Source organism: Heterodontus francisci, chromosome 18, assembly GCF_036365525.1.
Source record: "Heterodontus francisci isolate sHetFra1 chromosome 18, sHetFra1.hap1, whole genome shotgun sequence".
NCBI classification, from domain to species: domain Eukaryota; kingdom Metazoa; phylum Chordata; class Chondrichthyes; order Heterodontiformes; family Heterodontidae; genus Heterodontus; species Heterodontus francisci.
The window spans coordinates 52,546,438-52,566,643 of record NC_090388.1 but is presented as its reverse complement, the minus strand read 5'-3'; the positions used below and the strand labels follow the sequence as shown (position 1 = coordinate 52,566,643).

Below are 20,206 nucleotides of genomic sequence, written 5' to 3'. Positions count from 1 at the left end.
GCTGTATAAAACGCTAGTTAGGCCACAGCTGGAGTACTGTGTACAGTTCTGGGCACCATACTCTCGGAAGGATGTGATTGCACTGGAGAGGGTGCAGAGGAGATTCACCAGGATGTTGCCTGGGCTGGAGCATTTCAGCTATGAAGAGAGACTGGATAGGCTAGGGTTGTTTTCCTTAGAGCAGAGAAGGCTGAGGAGGATCCTGATTGAGCTATACAAAATTTTGCGGGGTATAGATAGAAAGAAACTTTTTCCCTTAGCGAAGGTATCAATAACCAGTGTACACAGATTTAAGGTAAGGGGCAGGAGGTTTAGAGGGGATTTGAGGAAGAATTTTTTCACTCAGAGGGTGGTTGGAATATGGAACACACTGCCTGAAGGGGTGGTAGAGGCAGGAGCCCTCAAAACATTTAAGAAGTATTTAGATGAGCACTTGAAACGCCATAGCATACAAGGCTATGGGCCAAGTGTTAGAAAATGGGATTAGAATAGATAGGCTTGATGGCAGGCACAGATATGATGGGCCGAAAGGCCTGTTTCTGTGCTATGTAACTGCGACTCAGTCCTCTTTACACAGGGAAACTCAGGATCACTGTTCCTTTCACAGGGTGATCTGGATTACCATCCCTTTTACACGGAGGTGTGAATGTTACCGTCCCCTTTACACGGGTGGTGCTGAATGCCCCGCCCTCGGAACGGCGGATTTGCCTGAGCGGTTCCAGGAAGCGGCGAGGGCTTGGCGGCTGCAGCGCAGCCCGACCCGGCTCGGTGAGCGATCGGGATCAGGCCTCCGGTCGTGTGGCTCTTACTCCTGGTTCACTCAGTGTCTGGGCTGCTTCCCTCCCCGGTACCGCGAAGGCGGGGCCTCTGGAAAGTGCGAGCTCTCGGGCGACGGGTGAAGCCTGGGCCTGGTGGTGACGGAGTTCTCGGCCATGGCGGTCCGGGACCTGCTGCCGTCACTCGGTGCCTTCCTGCTGCTGCTTTGGGCCCCTCGAGTGCTGGGTTTGGAGATTCTGGGGAACTGTTCACAGCCGGTAAGATTCATTTACCCGGGGTCAGGGATGTAACCTGGGTTTGTCTCTGCCGCTAATGTGATCCGCCTTCTAGCTCTTAACTGAGAACAACTGTAACACAGCAAATTATATAAAAACGGTGTGAACGCAGTGAATTAGATACACTTTTTGGTAATTATGAATAATACCTGTCTCTTCACTCTTGTTTCCGGCTACGTCGTTATAATTTTTCGAGACTTGGAAATGCCATTAATAGGAAGTGAACCATGTCTTTCCATGTCTGTTGAAATATTAGGTTATGTACTGAAGTCTTGGTCTGGGATATTGGAGTGTCCACGCACAGCTTCTGATTCTGAAATAAAAATGCCACCAACTGAGCTCAACTGACATTGCAGATCAGACAACGTGTAATCGGTTGGGAGAAATCAATTTCTGCCCCACAAGTAAGGTTGTCAAAGTTTGTCGGAGCAAGGGTAGGATATTGCATACAAGTAGGTCTTAGAAGGATAAATTTAAAGGGAAGTAATCACTTGAAGGTAAATAGCTACAAAAACAAAATATTGTTAGCCATTTATTTTTAATGCATAATTTAGGCCTGGCAGAGCGTGTTTGGGTTTTTAAAAAATCACTGTCAAAACCAGTGGCTGGTGCAGTGCATGTGAAGGTGGGAATCAAAGTCTGCAATTATCTGTGTTACCAACTCGCAGGACAGCAGTCTGGCGTGTACTCTGTCTTTAATGAAAATGACTCTGATGGCTGCCCCCAGTCAGAATGCCTTATGATATGACGACAACAAGCCAGGAGGCACATGAGTACACTATTGCATTTCTATCCCAAACATCCCCCTTTTAAAACAAAAAAATTGCAGGCATCATCATTTACACTACGAGTTTCCCAAGTTACCCACTTTGCACACAACTGTTCTCATGCATTAGTAGTTCGTCATTCTTGTCAGTCTCTGCACATGCATTGTACACACAGTCATTAAATTGTGCCGGTCTCTTAATGGTGCGTGTTGTCATTGGTTGTTCATCTGGTTCATTTTCCTTCTCCGGCGATTGTCGTTCCCTGTTGCTTGTTGCCACGGTAACTGTTCCATTTCCATTGTTGGGGTGCTGTGGACCTCTGGGGCTGATGGTTGCTCTGTGGTCTGTGCAGTTGGTGAGTTCACATCTTCCTGATTGGCCGCCTGTTTTGACGGAACAGCTTCTCCAGTTGTGTTTATGTGCCTGCGGTTGCGACGGTATATCTGGTCGTTCACTTCCACTGCATACGATCAAGGTGACATCTGCTCTACGCAGGTCCCAAGTTGCCACTTGGGCCGACTCTTGTTGAGAGCATTGAAAGTTTGTACCCTGACTGGCTCTCCAATGCTCAATTCTGGCAATGGTTTGGTAGTTTTGTCAAAATGAAATTGGACTTTCTGCCGTTTCACCATGATTTTGTCACTCACACTTGTTACTACTTCTGGCATCAGTAGCTTTTTTGCTATTGGAAGAGTAGTTTGGGTGCGGCGTGACATTAGTCTTTGTACTGGACTACTTTCCATGCCCTCGGTAGGTGTGTTTCTCCACTCGAGGATTGCCTTGTATACGTCTATGCCGGATTTACTCGATTTCTTTATGATTCCTTCGTCGATTTTCACTGCCGCCTCAGCCTTTCCATTGGACTGGGGATAGCGTGGAGATGATGTATGATGGTGAATTTCCCAATCCTTTATGAAGCTGCTGAATTCTTCACTCGTGAACTGAGGTCTGTTGGTCATCACAATGTCTGGAATGCCGTAATGACTGAAGTGTGCTTTCAGGCACTCTACAATCTCACTGGTAGTCATTGAGGTGAGGTCTATATCACTGAGGTCTACCTCTCAGTAATCAGAATAGTAATCTACGGTGACAAGATAATCAGTTCCTCCGAGAGTGAAGAGGTCTACTCCCAGCTTCATCCAAGGTCTGTCTGGGATGTCATGTGTCATCAGCTGCTCTTTAGCTTGCTTAGCTTGGTATTCATTGCACACACTGCACTGGCTGATGTGGTCCTTGATTTTGCTCATGTTTGGCCAGTGGAGCACTTCTGTTGCCTTCCTCAGACTCGACTCAATTCCTTGGTGGCTTGCATGGACGCGCTTTAGCGTCTCTCCTCTCAACTCTTTAGGGATAATGACTCTATTTCCTTTGTACCAGATGCCATCTTGGGCTGTCATTTCATCTCTGTAGAGGTCACATGACTATGACCAGCCAGGAGGCACATTAGTACAGTATTGCATTTCTACCCCAAATAATCTGCCTGCTGTAGTGCAGGTGGTGGTTGTGAGGTCTCTGTCGGACAGCATGGCAGCAGAATTAAAATGGGATGAGGAACACAACTTCAGGGTGCAACTGACTATTATTGTAACTAGCAGTTCCAACCCCTATGGTGCAGAGTGGCTGCAGGTGTCCTTGCTATAGATGACTTAGTTCTGCATCAGGCTGTCTGCCTATCCAAAGCCTATGTAGTCAGTTCTATATATTCGTTGCCTGCTTATTGTACTTTTTAACCTATAAATGGGGATATAAAGATTACCTGTAAATGGGGGAAAGATCACCTCTGCAGTTTGACCTCCTTCTCCCTCTAAGAAATGTAGGTAAACAGGGGAAACCCATTGTTCCGATATTGTTGACATACCAAGCATGGCAGTGTAGGAACACTTGCCACAAGACTTTTCTATTAAAAAAACACAAGAGAAAAAGGTTCAGAACAAGCCGCAAAATATTGCTACAGATCTTTAAAAATAGGGCTCCTCAACTGCATTGCCATAAGCAGCACATTGTAACAAGCCTGGTTATCCATCTTGTATGGACTGGTAGATGACTGAGCACTAGCTTTAAAGTTGTAAACACTCAGAAATTGAGTGAACTTATAAATGACGGAGATTAATTTTAATATAAACAAATTCTCACTTCGAGAAGCATGGGCTAATGAGGACAGCCAGCATGGATTTTTTTAAAGGCAAATCGTATCTGAAAGAGATCGAATTCTTTGAAGTAAGAGAGACGGTTGATGAAGGTAATGCAGTAGATATTGTATACATCGACTTTCAAAAGGGCATTTTAGAAAGTACCTCATAACAGATTTATTTAGAAAATATTAAAGTATTAAAAGGGTGGTGGTAACTTGGGTACAAAATTGACTGAGATAGGCATTGAGTAATGGTTAATGTTTTTATGACTGGATAGAAGTAAGCAGTGGGATTCCCCCAGGGGTCAGTATTGGGGCCATTGCTTTTCTTGTACATAAAGGACTTGGGTTTTTTTTTATTTGTTCAGAGGATGTAGTCTTCGCTGGCTAGGCCAGCATTTATTGCCCGACCCTAATTTCCCTTGAGAAGGTGGTGGTGTGCTGCCTTCTTGAACCACTGCAGTCCTTAGGGTGTAGGTACACCCACAGTGCTGTTAGGAAGGGAGTTCCAGGATTTTGACCCAGCAACACTGGAGGAACGGTGAAATAGTTCCAATTCAGGATGGTGTGTGGCTTGGAGGGGAACTCGCAGGTGGTGGTATTCCCATGCATCTGTTGCCCTTGTCCTACTTGGTGATAGAGGTCGTGGGTTTGGAAGGTGCTGTTGAAGGCGCCTTGGTGAGTTGCTGCAGTGCATCTTGTAGATTTGTAGATGTTACACACTGCTGCTACTGTGTATCGGTGGTGGAGGGAGTGAATGTTGAAGGTGGTGGATGGGGTGCCAGTCAAGCGGGCTGCTTTGTCCTGGATGGTGTCGAGCCTCTTGGATATGAGGAGTACAATTTTGAAGTTTGAAAACAATGCAAAATTTGGTAACATAATAAATAGTGAGCATGATGACATATCTCAAGAGAGCATAGACTGACTCAAAATGGGCATATGTTTAGCAGATACAATTTAGTGCGAATAATTGTGAAGTGATGCACTTTGGGAGAAACAACTTGGAGAGGCAGTGTAATCTAAATCGTATTATGTCGAGGGGAATGCAGGAACAGAGGAACCTGGGGATGCATATTCCCTAATGTTTGAAGGTGGCAGGGCAAGTTGATAAATCAGATTCAGTAGGAACTTCTAAAAGGCAATTGGACATGTACTTGAACAGAACTGATTTGCAGGATTATGAGGGGAATAACTGTGTTGTGGGACTAAATTAGACAGCTCTATCAAAGAGCCGGCACAAGCGTTATGGGCCAAATGGTTTCCTTCTGTGTTGTAAGATTGTATGATTGTAACATGTCAAGGCTTCTGCCACTAATACAAAACCTGATTGTAAAAGTAAATGGGAAGCTAAATGGATAGAAATCTGTCAGATGTATTTCCACCCATTTTTTTGACTAGTCATGTCCATATGCTTTTTACCGAGCATATCCAAATAGAAGTAAATGGGTGTGATCTAATTGCCATTATGGAGACATGGCTTGCTGGGTGACTAAAGCTGGGAACTGAATATTCAAGGGTATTCGACATTTCGGAAGGATAGGGAAAAAGGAAAAGGTGGTGGGGCAGCGCTGTTAATAAAGGATGAGATCAGTATATTAGTGAGAGGGGATCTTAGATCGAAAGTTCAAGATGTAGAATCAGTTTGGGTGGAGCTAAGAAACAGCAAGGGGCTATTGGTGGGAGTTGTTTATAGGCCACAAAACAGTAGTGGTAATGTAGGGCATGTTATAAATCAGGAAATTGGAGGTGCATGTAACGAGGGTAATATGTAATCATGGGAGGCTTCAATCTACATATAGACTGGGTAAACCTAATTAGCACTAATACTGTAGAGGATGAATTCCTGCAATGTATATGAGATGATTTTCTAGAATAGTATGTTGAACGAAGTAAAGAACAGGCTGTTTTAGATCAGCATTGTGCAAGGAGAAAGGGCTAATTAGTAAACTAGTAAAGGAGCTTTTGGGAAGAGTGACCATAATATGATACAATTTTACATTAAGTTTGAAAGTGATGTAGTTCAATCCAAAACTAAGGTCTTAAATCTAAACAAAGGAAACTACGAAGGTTTGAGGGGCAAGTTGGCTGTGGTAGATCGGGAAACTATTATAAGGTATTACAGTAGACAGGCAATGGCTAGCATTTAAAGAATTAATACATGGTTTACAACAAATCTGCATTCCTTTGAGGCACAAAACCCCAACAGGAAAAGTGATCCAACCGTGGCTAACAGGAGAAGTTAAAGATTGTATTAGATCAGAGGAAGAGGCTTATATCGTTGCCAAAAAAGTAGTAACGCTGAGGATTGGGAGTATTTTAGAATCCAGCAAAGGAGGACCGAGAAACTGATAAAGGGAAATTAGAATATGAAAGCAAACCGGTGAGAAGCATAAAAATGGAGTGTAAAAGCTTCTATAGGTATGTAAAAAGGACAAAATTAGCAAAGACATTACAGGCAGAGACAGGAGAATTTATAATGGGGAACAAGGAAATGTCAGAGAAACTAAACAAATACTTTGGCCTGGATTTTATCCAGGCGACGGGGGTCTTGACATCTGGCAAAAGCGCCCCTTCTGTGGGAGACCCGCAGAATCAAGTGCCAGTTAGGTGCTTAACAGGACAGCAGTGAACCTTCCATGGAATCAAGGACCCAGCGATGGAAGTCCTGCCCTCAGAGATGCCAGCCAATCAGAGGACGGCCGCTCTTTAATTGAGCAGCGCCTCTGTGGAGAGGGTGGCTGCTGCCGGTGGAGCACCCGCCCAGGGTATTGGGAGCGGCGCTGGACCCAGTGGCTGTCAGATGGCACCCCCTTCCTGATGCCAGTCCCTCGTTCAGGCACTGTGCCTTTTAATGAGGAACACCCCCACCCCTACCCCACCTTCCCCCTCCCACCCCAAGCTGGCAAGCAACCTACATGGGTTTTCTTGCCATGCTTCCTGTGCGGCAACAGGCCCACTCGCCGCTCAGCTAATTGCGCATGTGGGCTGAGACCCTTAATTGGGCATTAGTTGCCCACTTAAGGGCCTCAATTGGCAGGGTGGGAAGGCCATTCACAGGCCTTCCTGCCCAGGACTTAAATTCCATGGAGGCAGGGAGGTGGCAAGTTTGCCGATGGCACAAAACTCGGTGGGAATGTGAGGTGTGAGGAGGATGCAAAGAGGCTTCAAGGGGATTTAGACAGGCTCAGTGAGTGGGAAAGAACATGACAGATGGAATATAATGTGGAGAAATGTGAAGTGCAGAGTATTTATTAAATGATGAGAGATTGGGAAGTGTTGCTATCCAAAGGGACCTGAGTGTCCTTGGCCATGAGTCACTGAAAGCTAACATGCAGGTGCAGAAGGCAAATGGTATGTTGGCCTTTATTGCAAAAGGATTTGAGCACAGGAGTAAAGATGTTTTGCTGCAATTGTATAGAGCCTTGGTGAGACTGCACCTGGAGTATTATGTACAGTTTTGGTCTCTTCCTAAGGAAGGATATACTTGCCATAGAGGGAGTGCAACAGAGGTTCACCATACTAATTGTATACTAATGGCGGGATTGTCCTATGAGGAGAGATTAAGGAGGCTGGGCCTGTATTCTCTAGAGTTCAGAAGAATGAGAGGTGATCTCATTGAAGCATACAAAATTCCTGGTGTTAATTTTTCAAAATTCACTAGATTCTGGAAAGGTTTCATCAGACGGAAAGTAGCAAATATAATTAATTCAGCTAATTCAAGAAGTGGGGGAGGCAATGTTAGAATCGATCATTCAGGAGGCCATAGCTGGATACTTGGAAAAACTCAAGGTAATCGGGAATAGTCAGCATGGTTTCGTAAAAGGGAAATCACGTTTAACCAATTTATTGGAGTTCTTTGAAGGAGTAACATGCGCTGTGGATAAAGGAGAGCCTGTTGGCATACTGTACTTGGATTTCCAGAAGGCATTTGACAAGGTGCCACATAAAAGGTTATTGCGCAAAGTAGGAGCTCATGGTGTCGGGGGTAACATATTAGCATGGATAGAAGATTGGCTGGCTGGCAGAAAACAGAGTATGCATAAATGGTCCTTTTCTGAGTGGCAGGATGTGACGAGTGGAGTCCTGCAGGGATCTGTGCTGGGGCCTCAACTTTTTATAATTTATATCAATGACTTAGATGAGGGGAGCGATGGCATGTTAGTTAAATTTGCTGATGACACAAAGATTGGTAGGAAAGTATGTTGTGAAGAGAACATAAGGAGGTTGCAGACTGAAATAGATAGGTTGAGTGAGTGGGCAAAAATAGGGTAGATGGAGTATAATGTGGGAAAATGTGAAGTTTGGCAGGAAGAATAAAAAAGCAGAGTGTTACTTAAACAGAGAACGAGTGCAGCATTCCGAGGTGCAGAGGGATCTAGGTGTTCTAGCGCATGAGTCACAAAAGGTTACTATGCAGGTACAGCAAGTAATAAAGAAAGCTAATGGAATGCTAACCTTTACTATGAGAGGGATTGAAAATAAAAGTAAGGATGTTATGCTTCAGTTATACAGGACATTGGTGAGACCACATCTCGAACATTGTGTGCAGTTTTGGTCTCCTTATTTAAGGAAGGATGTAAATGTGTTGGAGGCGGTTCAGAGGAGGTTTACTAGTTTGATACCTGGAATGAGCGGGTTGTCTTGTGAAGAAAGATTGGACAGATTCACTGGAGTTTAGAAGAGTGAGGGGAGACTTGATTGAAGTTTATAAGATCCTGAATGGTCTTGACAAGGTTTCTGTGGAAAGGATGTTTTCTCTTGTGGGTGAGTCCAGAACTAGGGGGCATTGTTTTAAAATTAGGAGTTGCTCTTTTAGGACAGAGATGAGGGGAAATATTTTCTCTCAATGGGTTGTGTGACTTTGGAACTCTCTGCTTCAGGAGGTGATGGAGGTGGGATCACTCAATATTTTTAAGGCAGAGGTAGATAGATTCTTGTTAGGCAAGGGAATCAAACGTTATCGGGGGTAGATGGAAGTTGTGAATTCGAGACACAAACAGATCAGCCATGATCTTACTGAATGGTGGATCAGGCTGGAAGGGCCGAATGGTCTTCTACTGCTCCTATTTTGTATGCATATAAATAAAATTGTCAGCAATCTTACCTTTGGGCTGCGATCTTCCTCGTTTCCTCACCATTTTCTGGTGATGTAGAGTTACTGGGTTGGGCATAAGTTTTGTTACTGGAACAACACAAGCTTCTTTGTGTCCTCATAGTCTTGGAGAGTGGAATAACATCACTTTTCATCATACTATAAGTTAAGATATTGTTTATGAATCAGTTTTATTCATAGTGCAAATTAAATTTTTCATTGTAATTTTTAAAAACATAAGTAAAACCCATGACACTCACTCGCCTTCACTTTCCCGTCCAGGGAAAGCTGGCGCCAGTGTGGTGGGGAAGGTGGGGGCTTATGATTTTTAGGGTGGGGGGGTGGTGGTGGTGAGCGAAGGGAGGGAACGGGGGCAAATGTAAATTACTAGTGTAGGGGAGGTGGGCAAGGGTGACCTCTGCACTTTGATTAGTTTGAGGGGGGGAAAGGTCAAGTGTTGAAGGTATGTGTATGCGGGGGTGGGGGGGTGGTGGAAGAGGGCAAATATTGCATTTAATTGTTATTGGGGGCAGGGAAGGGGTGATAGATTATAATGCAGTACATTGAGGGAGGAATATTCCGTTAAAATTTAAAATGAGCCGGCAGGGCTGGCTGCTCTTTAAAATGGCGCCAGCACTTGCGCACAGGCAGCTGATGCCAGTGTCACAGAGCCCGCTCCCTCCATGTGATTTGGGGCGGGAGGGTGTGGCCCGACCAGCTTATTATCCAGGGCCGCCACTAGAAAGATCATGGCAGCATGGTGGTGCATTTCCGCCCACCCCCGCTCCAGGAAGCGGGAGAAGAAATTGCAGCCCATTTTCTGGTGATGTAGCGTTACTGGGCTGTGCATAAGTTTAGTTACTGGAACAACACAAGCTTCCTTGTGTCCTCTTAGTCTTTGAGAGTGGAATAACATCATTTTTCAACATACTCGAAGGTATTGTTTGTGAATCAGTTTCATTCATAGTGCAAATTAAATTTTTCATTGTAATTTTTAAAAACATGTAAAACCCATCTGTTTTTCTAATTTCTTCCCTTTGACTTGTTTCCCTTGCCTCTGTTTCTTTCTTTGCTCCTTTTTTTTAAACTCCACCCAAATTTTTATTTGGACTCTCTCTAATCTCCCTCTTCCCCAAAAGCAAGCTGTTATCCTCTACTCTGCAATTCCTAATAATGAATACTGTAGGCAGTTAGATTGCAAATGACCTTGGTCACCAAGCAGGAGAGGACACATAAAGCTGTCAGTAACACAGCATGCAGAACAGATCTGAACTCGCTACAACACACTGATTCTGATTGATGTGTTAGGAGATAGCAGGTGGGAAATTTCAATAAGCCTGTCACTTGGGGGGCTAATGTTGTAGTGTCTAGACAATCCAGATGGAGAGATGCAGTACTTTTATCTCCAACGATTTTGGGCTGTCATCTCACTTTGCTGTGACCAGATAGCTTGTGAATTCAGTAACGGAAATTGAAGAAAATTGTACTCAGAATAATGGTCGACAGCAGCTATGTGCTGAAAGATACAATGAATAACTACAGTAGGGTAATTACACAGCCAGCGTATGTAAAGAGAGAGGGGACAATTGTCTTCATAGTTCACCTGAATTTTTAGTTAAGAATAACGGTAAGGCTAACAGTGCTCACGGTTATGGAGTAAATCGGACAGTAATTTCTGGAAATTACACTAGTGAGGAAATCTGGAAGTTGTTATCCGATTTGCCCTGCTCCTCCATAAGCTGCGCCGTACTGGTATCTCGTTGATAAGATCCGGCATTAAAATATGTGTAAAAGTGTGAAGTTGCTGTACTTTACCACTTGTTACCCACTGAACATGCCAAATAATAATGGCTGGTGCAGTCAGGTGTAAGTGAATTTTTAACAGCATGATAATCTTTATTGCCAATCCCTCTGGCACTGAAAATGTAATTATATGTTTGGAGTTGCATTCCTTCAAAATGTTATTGTTGGAGATTTTATAAAAGTTAAAATAACTTTTTTTCTTTCAGTCTTTCTTCTCGCTGTTAATTCCATCTCTCCCTCACTTAATTTTACTTCGAATTAAGTATTCTAATTTATACTTGCTGGTCTCTGTCTCAGTGAGGATTCTTCAATCTGGTTGAAGAGCCATGCTGTTGCTTGCCCTGCTGACACATCACAAATCCCTAAAGGGGGCGTTGCACTGGATCAGATACCCGATGACAGCAAGTTGCCACGCAAATGCACGCAAGCGGGCAGTTGTAAGCGTAATGAATGGCGAGCAGTGTTCCTTCACCGCTGACTGGAAAATCTGGGCCAAGGTCTTCCCTCTTTTCCTATCCTTCCTGTCGTCATATGTGTACTCCACAGGAGTTCCCAGCTGTCCAATGTTCTTTTAGTGAAATGTTCCTGAGTAGTTTTCAGCACTTTCCTGTGTACTGTCCATAACTTGACACTGATCATTAAGTATGACAGCATTGTATATATGCCTCCATTTTAGTCAATTAGTAAACCTAGTGTTTCACAAATAATTATGTGATGTATGCCCATCTCCAGATCTCACAGAGCCCATTCCACCTGAAGTGTACTGCTCATGTTTCCTTAAGAGGATATAATCTGACTCTGTAAAATTCCATTCACCCACTCACTCAGAGTGATGCAGTAAACTTAATGGCTGTGAATTATGAAGGGGAATTTAAGAGATGCTAGATATGCAAATCAAGGAAACTCTGTAATATAGTGTTTCATTATCTCGCAGTTGAATCAGGCTTAATCCAGTTCATCTATTTCTCTATGGTACTGAGAAAGTTCCCCGCTCCTTCTCTATTTTTAGCAAAGATATATCAGAATTTACATTTGCCAAGACTTTTTAATGGGAGTCTGGATTTATCTCACTCTGTCAACCAACATAAACCCAACAGAGTGAACTTCATTTAGCGACCAACAGGAATATGGTATATTACATATAGCAAGGGCTATGGGCCCTGACAACATAGTGCTGAAGACTTGTGCTGCAGAGCTAGCCGTGCCCCTAACCAAACTATTCTAGTACAGCTACAATACTGGCATTTACCTGACAATGTGGAAAATTGCCCAGGTTTGTCCTGTCCACAAAAAGCAGGATAAATCCAATCTGGCCAATTACTGCCCCACCAGTCTACTCTCAATCGTCAGCAAAGTGATTGAAGGTGTTATGAGTGCTTGCTTTTTTCAATTATGGGGAGTTGTATGTTAAAACTGAAAAAAGGTTCCATAGATTCTGGAGCTTTGTGTTTTTTTTAAAAAGAGGTCATCAGAAGGTCTTTTGGACTGAGCTTGGTTTGAAAACAAAAAAATTATTGGAAGAATCTAGGAGTGCTTAAAAACAAGCCCTTACTGGATGGCATCTGTTTTCAGATAATCACCTGGCAGGGTTTTTCTTTGACTTGGAGAAAGATGTTTATGAAGAAGTGACAGGTCAAGATTTATAGAGGTCAGGACGTTTGACCCTTGTGACATTGTTTTTGATTTCGCTTTGGACAGTGAGTTGGTGATATGGACAGTGTAAAAAACATAGTTGGAGAAAACTTGCCAAAGGAGCAAACCCCAACCCAGCTTGTTCCATCTCTTTTTTTTTAAAAAAAAGCCTGTTTACTTTTCCATCTCTAAGAAGCGCTGAGAAGCAAGTGTAAGAAACTGCCTGAAACCCCTGTTGCTGCATTTTCCTGGAAAGCCTCCCCAAACTGATCTTCAACATTGTCTGACAAGAACTGTTCTAGGAATATCCCAGTGACAGCCGTCTACGTGTATTTGGGATGCTAAACCAAACAAAGGATATCTGACATCTTTCCATATCGTCTCTTTATTTTTTGTTCATGAATTAGCAAGTATTTAGCCAAAGTATTCTTTTTGTCTTGTTTTTTGTAATAGAGCTCTAAAGCGTAAATCTCTTTTTTCGGTTGACTGGAGTGTGTGTGTGTGTGTGTGTTTGTGTGTGGGGCTAAGGTAAAAAGGGAACTCTTATGTTTCAATCTGTGTGTTAATACTTTGCATCGCTACTGGTTAGGAATTGTTTTACAATAAACTGATAATTTTGTTTATTAAAGAAACCTGGTTGGTGTATTTTATACTGGGATAAAAATAGAGTCCTTATTGTTAATTGGGGAAAAATTTAAATATATGCTGTGACCTGTGGAGAAGTGGAACTAGAAAAACCTTGCACTCCTCCCGCCTTGGTCGTAACATAATGTAGAATCGTAGACTGGCTACAGCACAGAAGGAAGCCATTTGGCCCATTGTGTCCGTGCTGGCTCTCTGCAAGAGCAACTCACGTAGTCCCACTCCCCCGCACTTTCCCTGTGGCCCTGCAAACTTTTTCTCTCCAGATAATTATCCAGTTCTCTTTTGAAGGCCTCGATTGAATCTTCCTCCACCACACTCTTGGGCAGTGCATTCCAGATCCTAACCACTCACAGTATAAAAAAATGTTTTCCTCATGTCGCCTTTGGCTCGTGTACCATTCACCTTAAATCTGTGTCCTCTGGTTCTCAAACCTTACACCATTGGGAACAGTTTCTCCCTATCTACTGTGTCCAGATCCCTTATGATTCTCAATACCTCTATCAACTGTCCTCCCAACCTTCTCTTCAAGGAGAACTGCCCCAGCTTCTCCACCCTATCCATGTAACTGAAGTTCCTCATCCCTGGGACCCTTCTCCTGAATCTTTTCTGCACCCTCTGCCTTCACATCCTTCCTAAAGTGTGGTGCCCAAAACTGGACACACTGTTCCATTTGAGTGTTTGTTTCTACAGGTTTGTCATAACTTCCTTGTTTTTGTACTCTGTACCCCTATTTATAAAGCCTGGGATCGCGTATGCTTTATTAAATACTTTCTCAACCTGGCCTGCCACCTTCAATGATTTGTGCACATAAATCCCCAGGTCCCTCTGCTCCTCCGCTCCCTTTAGAATTACAGCCTTTAGTTTATATTACCTCAGCTCATTCTTCCTACCAAAATGTGTCCCTTCACACTTCTCTGCATTAAATTTCATCTGCCACTTGTCTGCCCGTTCCACCAGTCTGCCTATGTCCCCTTGAAGTTTATCACAATCCTCCCTATAGTTCACAATATTTCCAAGTTTGTGTCATCCACAAATTTTGAAATTGTGCCCTGTACACCCAAGTCTCGATCATTAATATATATCAAGAAAAGTAGGGGTCCTAACACAGACCTTTGGGGGAACCCCACTATATAGTTTTCTCGAGTCCTAAAAACAACCGTTCACAACTACTCTCTGTTTCTTGTTACTCAGCCAATTTCTTGTCCGTGCTGCGACCTGTACCTTTTACTCCTTGGGCTCTAACCTGGCTGATAAGCCTGTTGTGTGGCACTTTATCAAATGCCTTTTGGGAGTCCATGTACACCACATTACTCTCATCAACCCAACTCATCAAAAAATACAAGTTAGCTAAACACAATTTGCCCTTAACAAATCCGTGTTGACTTTCCTTAATTAATCCACATTAGTCCAAGTAACAGTTTTGGCCTGGATTATCATTTCTAAAAGCTTTCTCAGCACTGAGGTTAAAGTGACTGGCCTGCAGTTGCTGGGCTTGTCATTACGCCCTTGTTCAAAAAAGGGTGTAACATTTGCAATTCTCCTGTCCTCTAGCACCACCCCTACATCTAAAGAGGATTGGAAGATTATGGCCAGTGCCTCCGCAATTTCCTCCCTTACTTCCCTCAGTATCCTTGGATGTATCTCATCTGGTCCTGGTGACTTATCAACTTGAAGTACAGCCAGTCTATCTAGTACCTCAATTTTTAGCCCTTCCAGTGCCTCAACTGCCTCCTTTTTCACCTGAGTTTAGCAGCAGCATCTTCCTTGGTCAAGACAGATGCAAAGTACTCATTTAGTACCTCAGCCATGCCCCGTGCCTCCATAGGTCGATCCCTTTTTTGGACCCTAATTGGCCCCACTCCTCCCCTTTAAAATGATTTTACTATTTATATGCCTTTGGAAGATGTTTGGATTCCCTGTAATGTTAGCTGCCAGTCTCTTCTCATATTCCCTCTGCTTTTATTTGCTTTTCACTTCCCCTCTGAACCTTCTATACTCAGCCTGGTTTTCAATTGTATTTTCCACCTCACATCTGACATATGCACACTTTTGCTGCTTCATCTTACTCTCTATCTCTTTCGTCATTACCTTCCCCTCCTCATGGGAATATACCTTGACTGCACCCGTACTTTTTTTTTCATTCGTTTGTGGCATGTGGGCATTGCTGGCTAGGCCAGCATTTATTGCCCATCCCTAATTGTACTTGAGAAGGTGGTAGTGAGCTGCCTTCTAAAACCACTGCAGTCCTTTGGGTGTAGGTACACCAACAGTGCTATTAGGAAGGGAGTTCCAGGGTTTTGACCCAGCAACCGTGAAGGAACGGCAATCTAGTTCCAAGTCAGGATGGTGTGTGGCTTGGAGGGAACTTGCAGGTGGTGGCATTGTTCTTGTATGTGGTAGAGGTTTGGAAGGTGTTGTGGAAGGAACCTTGGTGAGTTGCTGCAGTGCATCTTGTATATGGTACACACTGTTGCCACTGTGTGTTATTGATGGAGGGAGTGAATGTTGAAGGCGGTGGATGAGGTACCAGTCAGGCAGGTTGCTTTGTCCTGGATGGTCGAGCTTCTTGAGTGTTGTTGGAGCTGTACCCATCCAGGCAACTGGAGAGTATTCCATCACACTCCTGACTTGTGCCTTCTACATGGTGAACAGGCACTGGGGAGATAGGAGGTGAGTTACTCGCCGCAGAATTCCCAGCCTCTGACCTGCTCTTGTAGCCACAGCATTATGTGGTTGGTCCAGTTGTTTCTGGTCTCTTCTTTAAAGTCAGCCCATTGCTCAGTTACAGTTTTGCCTGCCAACCTTTGATTCCAATTTGCTTGGGCTAGATCCATTCTCACCCCATTGAAGCTGACCATCCCCCAGTTAATTATCTTTATTATGGATTGTGCCTTATCCTTTTCCATAACTAACCTTAACTTTTTGATGTTACGGTCCCCTACTGACGCTTTATCCACTTGACCCACCTTATTCCCCAGAACCAGATCCAGCAATGCCTCCTATTTCAAAGCTTTTAAAATGACAGCAAGAAATAGGAGCAACAAAAAGGGAAAACCCAGGAACGCTGCAATGCTAGCCTGTCTTGTGTGGTTGCACATGGGGAATCTAGAGTAAGTGTAGACTTCATTTGAAGCAGGAATAAGAGGAAGGGGACCTGGAATTTTGGAGTGGCACTTTCCTGCTCTGTAGGGGCACAGACCTTCTAGCAGAATCACAGGATTCCTCAAGAAAAGGCTGTAATTTTGTCATTAGGAAACTGGCACTGTGAGCCTCACCTTCCACCAGCACGATATTCTGCTAACACAAGTTTGCCTGCATCTTGCAGATTTAATTTGCGCTTGGGGCAAAAAGGCAGAACTGTCAGGATGTCTGCCATGTGACAATGTCATGCGAGGTCTATCTCTTATAATGCTGACACAAAGGGTGTGGCACCCACTCCACTCTGTTAGAATTTTTAAATTAACTTTTCTTTAATAATGCAGAGACCTGGTGGAACCTTTTACACCCCAAATTCTGGTCCATCTTGCCCAAATTGCATCTGCAGTGTGCACCCAGGAACCAGTGTCTTCAAACTTGCCAACTATGGTAATACACTTGCTGGGAGTGACCAGTGCAGAAAAATGCCCATAGTTGGTATCTTTTTTTGGAAGTGTTTTCACAATGAGGGTACAATTTAGAAAGGACTGCATTCTTGACCCTTTCCTACACGTTGGTGCTGTTCATGGAATGGAGAAGAGGTTGCTCCAAAGAAGTTGACGCATACTTCCTTAATAACGATGTCCCCCACAGTCTCAACAGCAAACAGCACACCAAGTCAGGGATACATAGATTTAACGCAGCTATTTTTCTCTGATTGGGTCTAAGACTGGCTTCATTGTAACATGGATATTAGGTTAGTGACATTTGTGATGAAAAGGAGGGTCCATTTCCCAATAATGCATTCCTGGCAAGTGCAGATTTGGGCAATTCACCCCTTGTATTTTATCACACCAGAACAATTCTCTGAAATGGGTTGGGAATTTTCAACATCAGTAGTGTGTGTGTCATCAAAGATGATGATTATTGTGCAATGTTGTGGTTTTCTGGAGCATTGTGCTTTGTTGAGTTTGCACCAGAAGCTCATTTAAAACCGGTTTATCAAGAAGGTCTAAATTTCTTAATAAATTCCCTTATAAATCTTTTGTTCCAAAATGAATTGTTTCAGGTTGGCTCAGTGAGTAGCTGTCTCTCCTATGGATCTGGAAGTTGGCGGTTTGACCATTACTCCAGAACTTAAATGCATTAACAAAGCTGCTGCTCCAGTAAAGTACTGAGAAGAAAACAGCCAATATTCCTCTTTAGGCCAACACCATCAAAAGCAAATGAACTGGTTGTTGTTGTTTATAGGACATTGCTCACAAAGAATTGGGTGCTTCATGCCAAACAATATACTGTATTATATATCTGGTGAGCAAAGAAAACAGGAAATAAATGCATATCGTACAGATAATGTAAATATACTTCCTATTAAAATAAGGAGGCCATGAGCAATGCCTTGGAATATCAGTTGATATGTGACTCCTTAGCATTTCTGTTCATGGTCCATAACTGCATTCAACATAGTGTTGAGTTTGCTCATACATGAAATGTCATTATTAAAATGTTTTTCTTTTCTCAAACAGGGCCTGAATTGTACTTTTCAATCCAGTAAGTACAGATAACATTTTAAAATGATCTTTTATTTGTTAGCAAGGCCCAGCCTTGAAAGGCCTTCAAATCGGAAGGCAGTTTGGGTCTTCTATTTCATAAGAATTGTTTGTACAACTGACTGGTTTAATAGGCCACTTTAATAATGAACATTTTTAAATTTCAGTGTGCTGCTCTGCTTTCTAGCTTTGTGTTTAAAACCCCATGGAATAGACATGTGAGACTAATACTAATAGAACAAAATATGTGGTGATGGCAAAGTGATCCAAGAGTCTGGACTCCAGCATGCTTTTCAGAGAGTGGAAAAACCTATTTTCATACACTGCAAGTGCCTTATCTGCAGCCCCCAGGCATTTTTGGACAGGTGCCAAGCAGAGGCAAATTCCCTCTCTTCCATGGGAGGAAAAGTGGAGCAGAGTTACTCTGGCATTTTTTGTGCAAGTACTAGTGGCTGGCTCTGGAGCAGCATGTGGAAGTACTAGAACCCATACCCCTCCCCCTGCCCCAGCTCGAAGCCCATCATGGTGAGCGCACAGAGGAATTTCAATAGAAAGAAGATAATACTGATATTTTGTCAGCATCCTCTTAGTAAACACCAATTCAAAGTACTCATTGAATATTCTTGTCATGCCCTGCACCTCTAAGCATATATCACCACCTTTGACCCTAATAGGCCCCACCCTGCCTCTTACTACCCGCTTACTCCTTACATGCCAGTAGAAGATTTTTGTGTTCCCTTTTATGTTAACGGCCATTCCGTTCTCGTATCTCTTTCCAGTCTTATTTTCCTCTTCACTTCCCCCTTTCATCTTATTGTATTTGCCTTGGTTCTTGCTTGAAGAATTCACCTGACTTGCATCATACGCCCTCTCTTTTTATTTTATCATATTCTCTATCTCCCTCATCACCCAAGGAGCCCTGGATTTGGTTACCTTACCTTTTACCCTTGTTGGAATGTACCTAGCCTGTACTTGAAACATCTCCTCCTTTAAAGATCAACCATTGTTCTGTTCCTGTGTTTCCTGTCCGCCTTTAGTTCCATTTTACCCAGGCTAGATCCCTTCTCATCCCATTGAAGTTAGCCTTCTTCCAATGTAGAAGTTCTACTTCAGATAGTTCCTTTCTCTTCTCCATTGCTAATCTAAATCTTATGATACGATGATCACTCTTACCCAAGTGTTCTGCTCCAGGCATTTGGTCCAGATGACCCACCTCATTTCCCAGCACCAGATCCAGCAATGCCTCCTTCCTATTTGGACTTAGAACATACTGGTCAAGAAAGTATTCCTGAACGCATTTCAGAAATTCCTCCCTTCCTCTCTTTTCCCTTTACTCTAATACGATCCCAATGGCTATTTGGGAAATTGAAGTCCCCTAATATCACCAGTCTATAGTTCTTGCACCTCTCTAAGATTTCTCTGCAGATTTACTCCTCCCTCTCTCTCACACTATTTGGAGGCCTGTAGAACAGCTCCCCTTTTGGCTTCTCAACTCTAACCAAATGGATTCTGTCCTTGCCTCCTCAAAGAATCCGACATTAAAATGTCTTCCCTAATCAGTACTGCAACCCCACCTCCCTGTTTCCCTTCTCTAACTTTTCTCTGAACACTTTGTATCCTTGAATATTAAGCACCCAATCCTTACTATTTTTAAGCCACGTTTCCATTATTGCCACTACATCACGGCTGTTTGTACATGTAGCTCACCAGCCTCATTCACCACACTTTGTGCATTTGCATTCATGCATTGTAAACCTGCCTTTGTGTTCTTCGTAGTCCTTCTTAATTTGCTCTTATCTAATATGGTACTACTTCTTTCTCTAGTACTATCCAACACTCTCACTCCTTTATGCACATTATTCCTCTTTCTACTTCTATATATGCTGGTGCCCATCTCCCTGCCAATTTATTTTAAACTCTCCTCAACCACACTATTGAACTTCCCTGTGAGGACATTGGTCCCAGTCCTGTTGAGGTCCACCCATCCCTTTTGAATAGGTGCCTCCTGCCCCAAGAATTTGAAGTCCTCCCTCCTGCAGCATGCCTCAAGCCAAGCATTGATTCTCCCTATCTTCCTATTTCTACTTTCGCTGGCACTGGAAGTAATCCAGAGATTACTAACTGCAAAGTCCTACTTCCTCCCTAGTTCCTGAAAGTCTGACCATAGGAACACAATATTTGCCCGATCTATGTCATTGATACCGACATGTACCACAACTTCTGAAGCACTCCCCCCTGCAGAATATTCTGCACCCTCTCTGTGATGTCATTTACCCTGGCACCAGAACGCAACACACCGTGCAGGACTCAGAATGACGGTTACAGAAATGCGTGTCTGTCCTCCTAAATATGTAATCTCCTGTAATGACTACATTTCTACTCTTCGTTCTTCCCTCCTA

At 43.3% G+C, this 20,206-nt stretch overlaps 1 protein-coding gene across 2 annotated transcripts in view; it reads left to right on the top strand.

Moving 5' to 3' along the window:
• The first annotated feature begins 677 nt into the window (after nt 1–677).
• il17ra1a (interleukin 17 receptor A1a) overlaps nt 678–20,206 on the top strand; it is a 59,331-nt gene continuing 39,802 nt past the window's right edge. For both annotated transcript variants that reach the window (XM_068050765.1, XM_068050764.1), the window contains exons 1-2: nt 678–1,034; nt 17,784–17,808. In XM_068050765.1, coding sequence (XP_067906866.1) covers nt 933–1,034; nt 17,784–17,808 — 127 coding nt within the window. In that variant the 5' untranslated portion in view covers nt 678–932. The remainder of the gene's footprint in view (nt 1,035–17,783; nt 17,809–20,206) is intronic.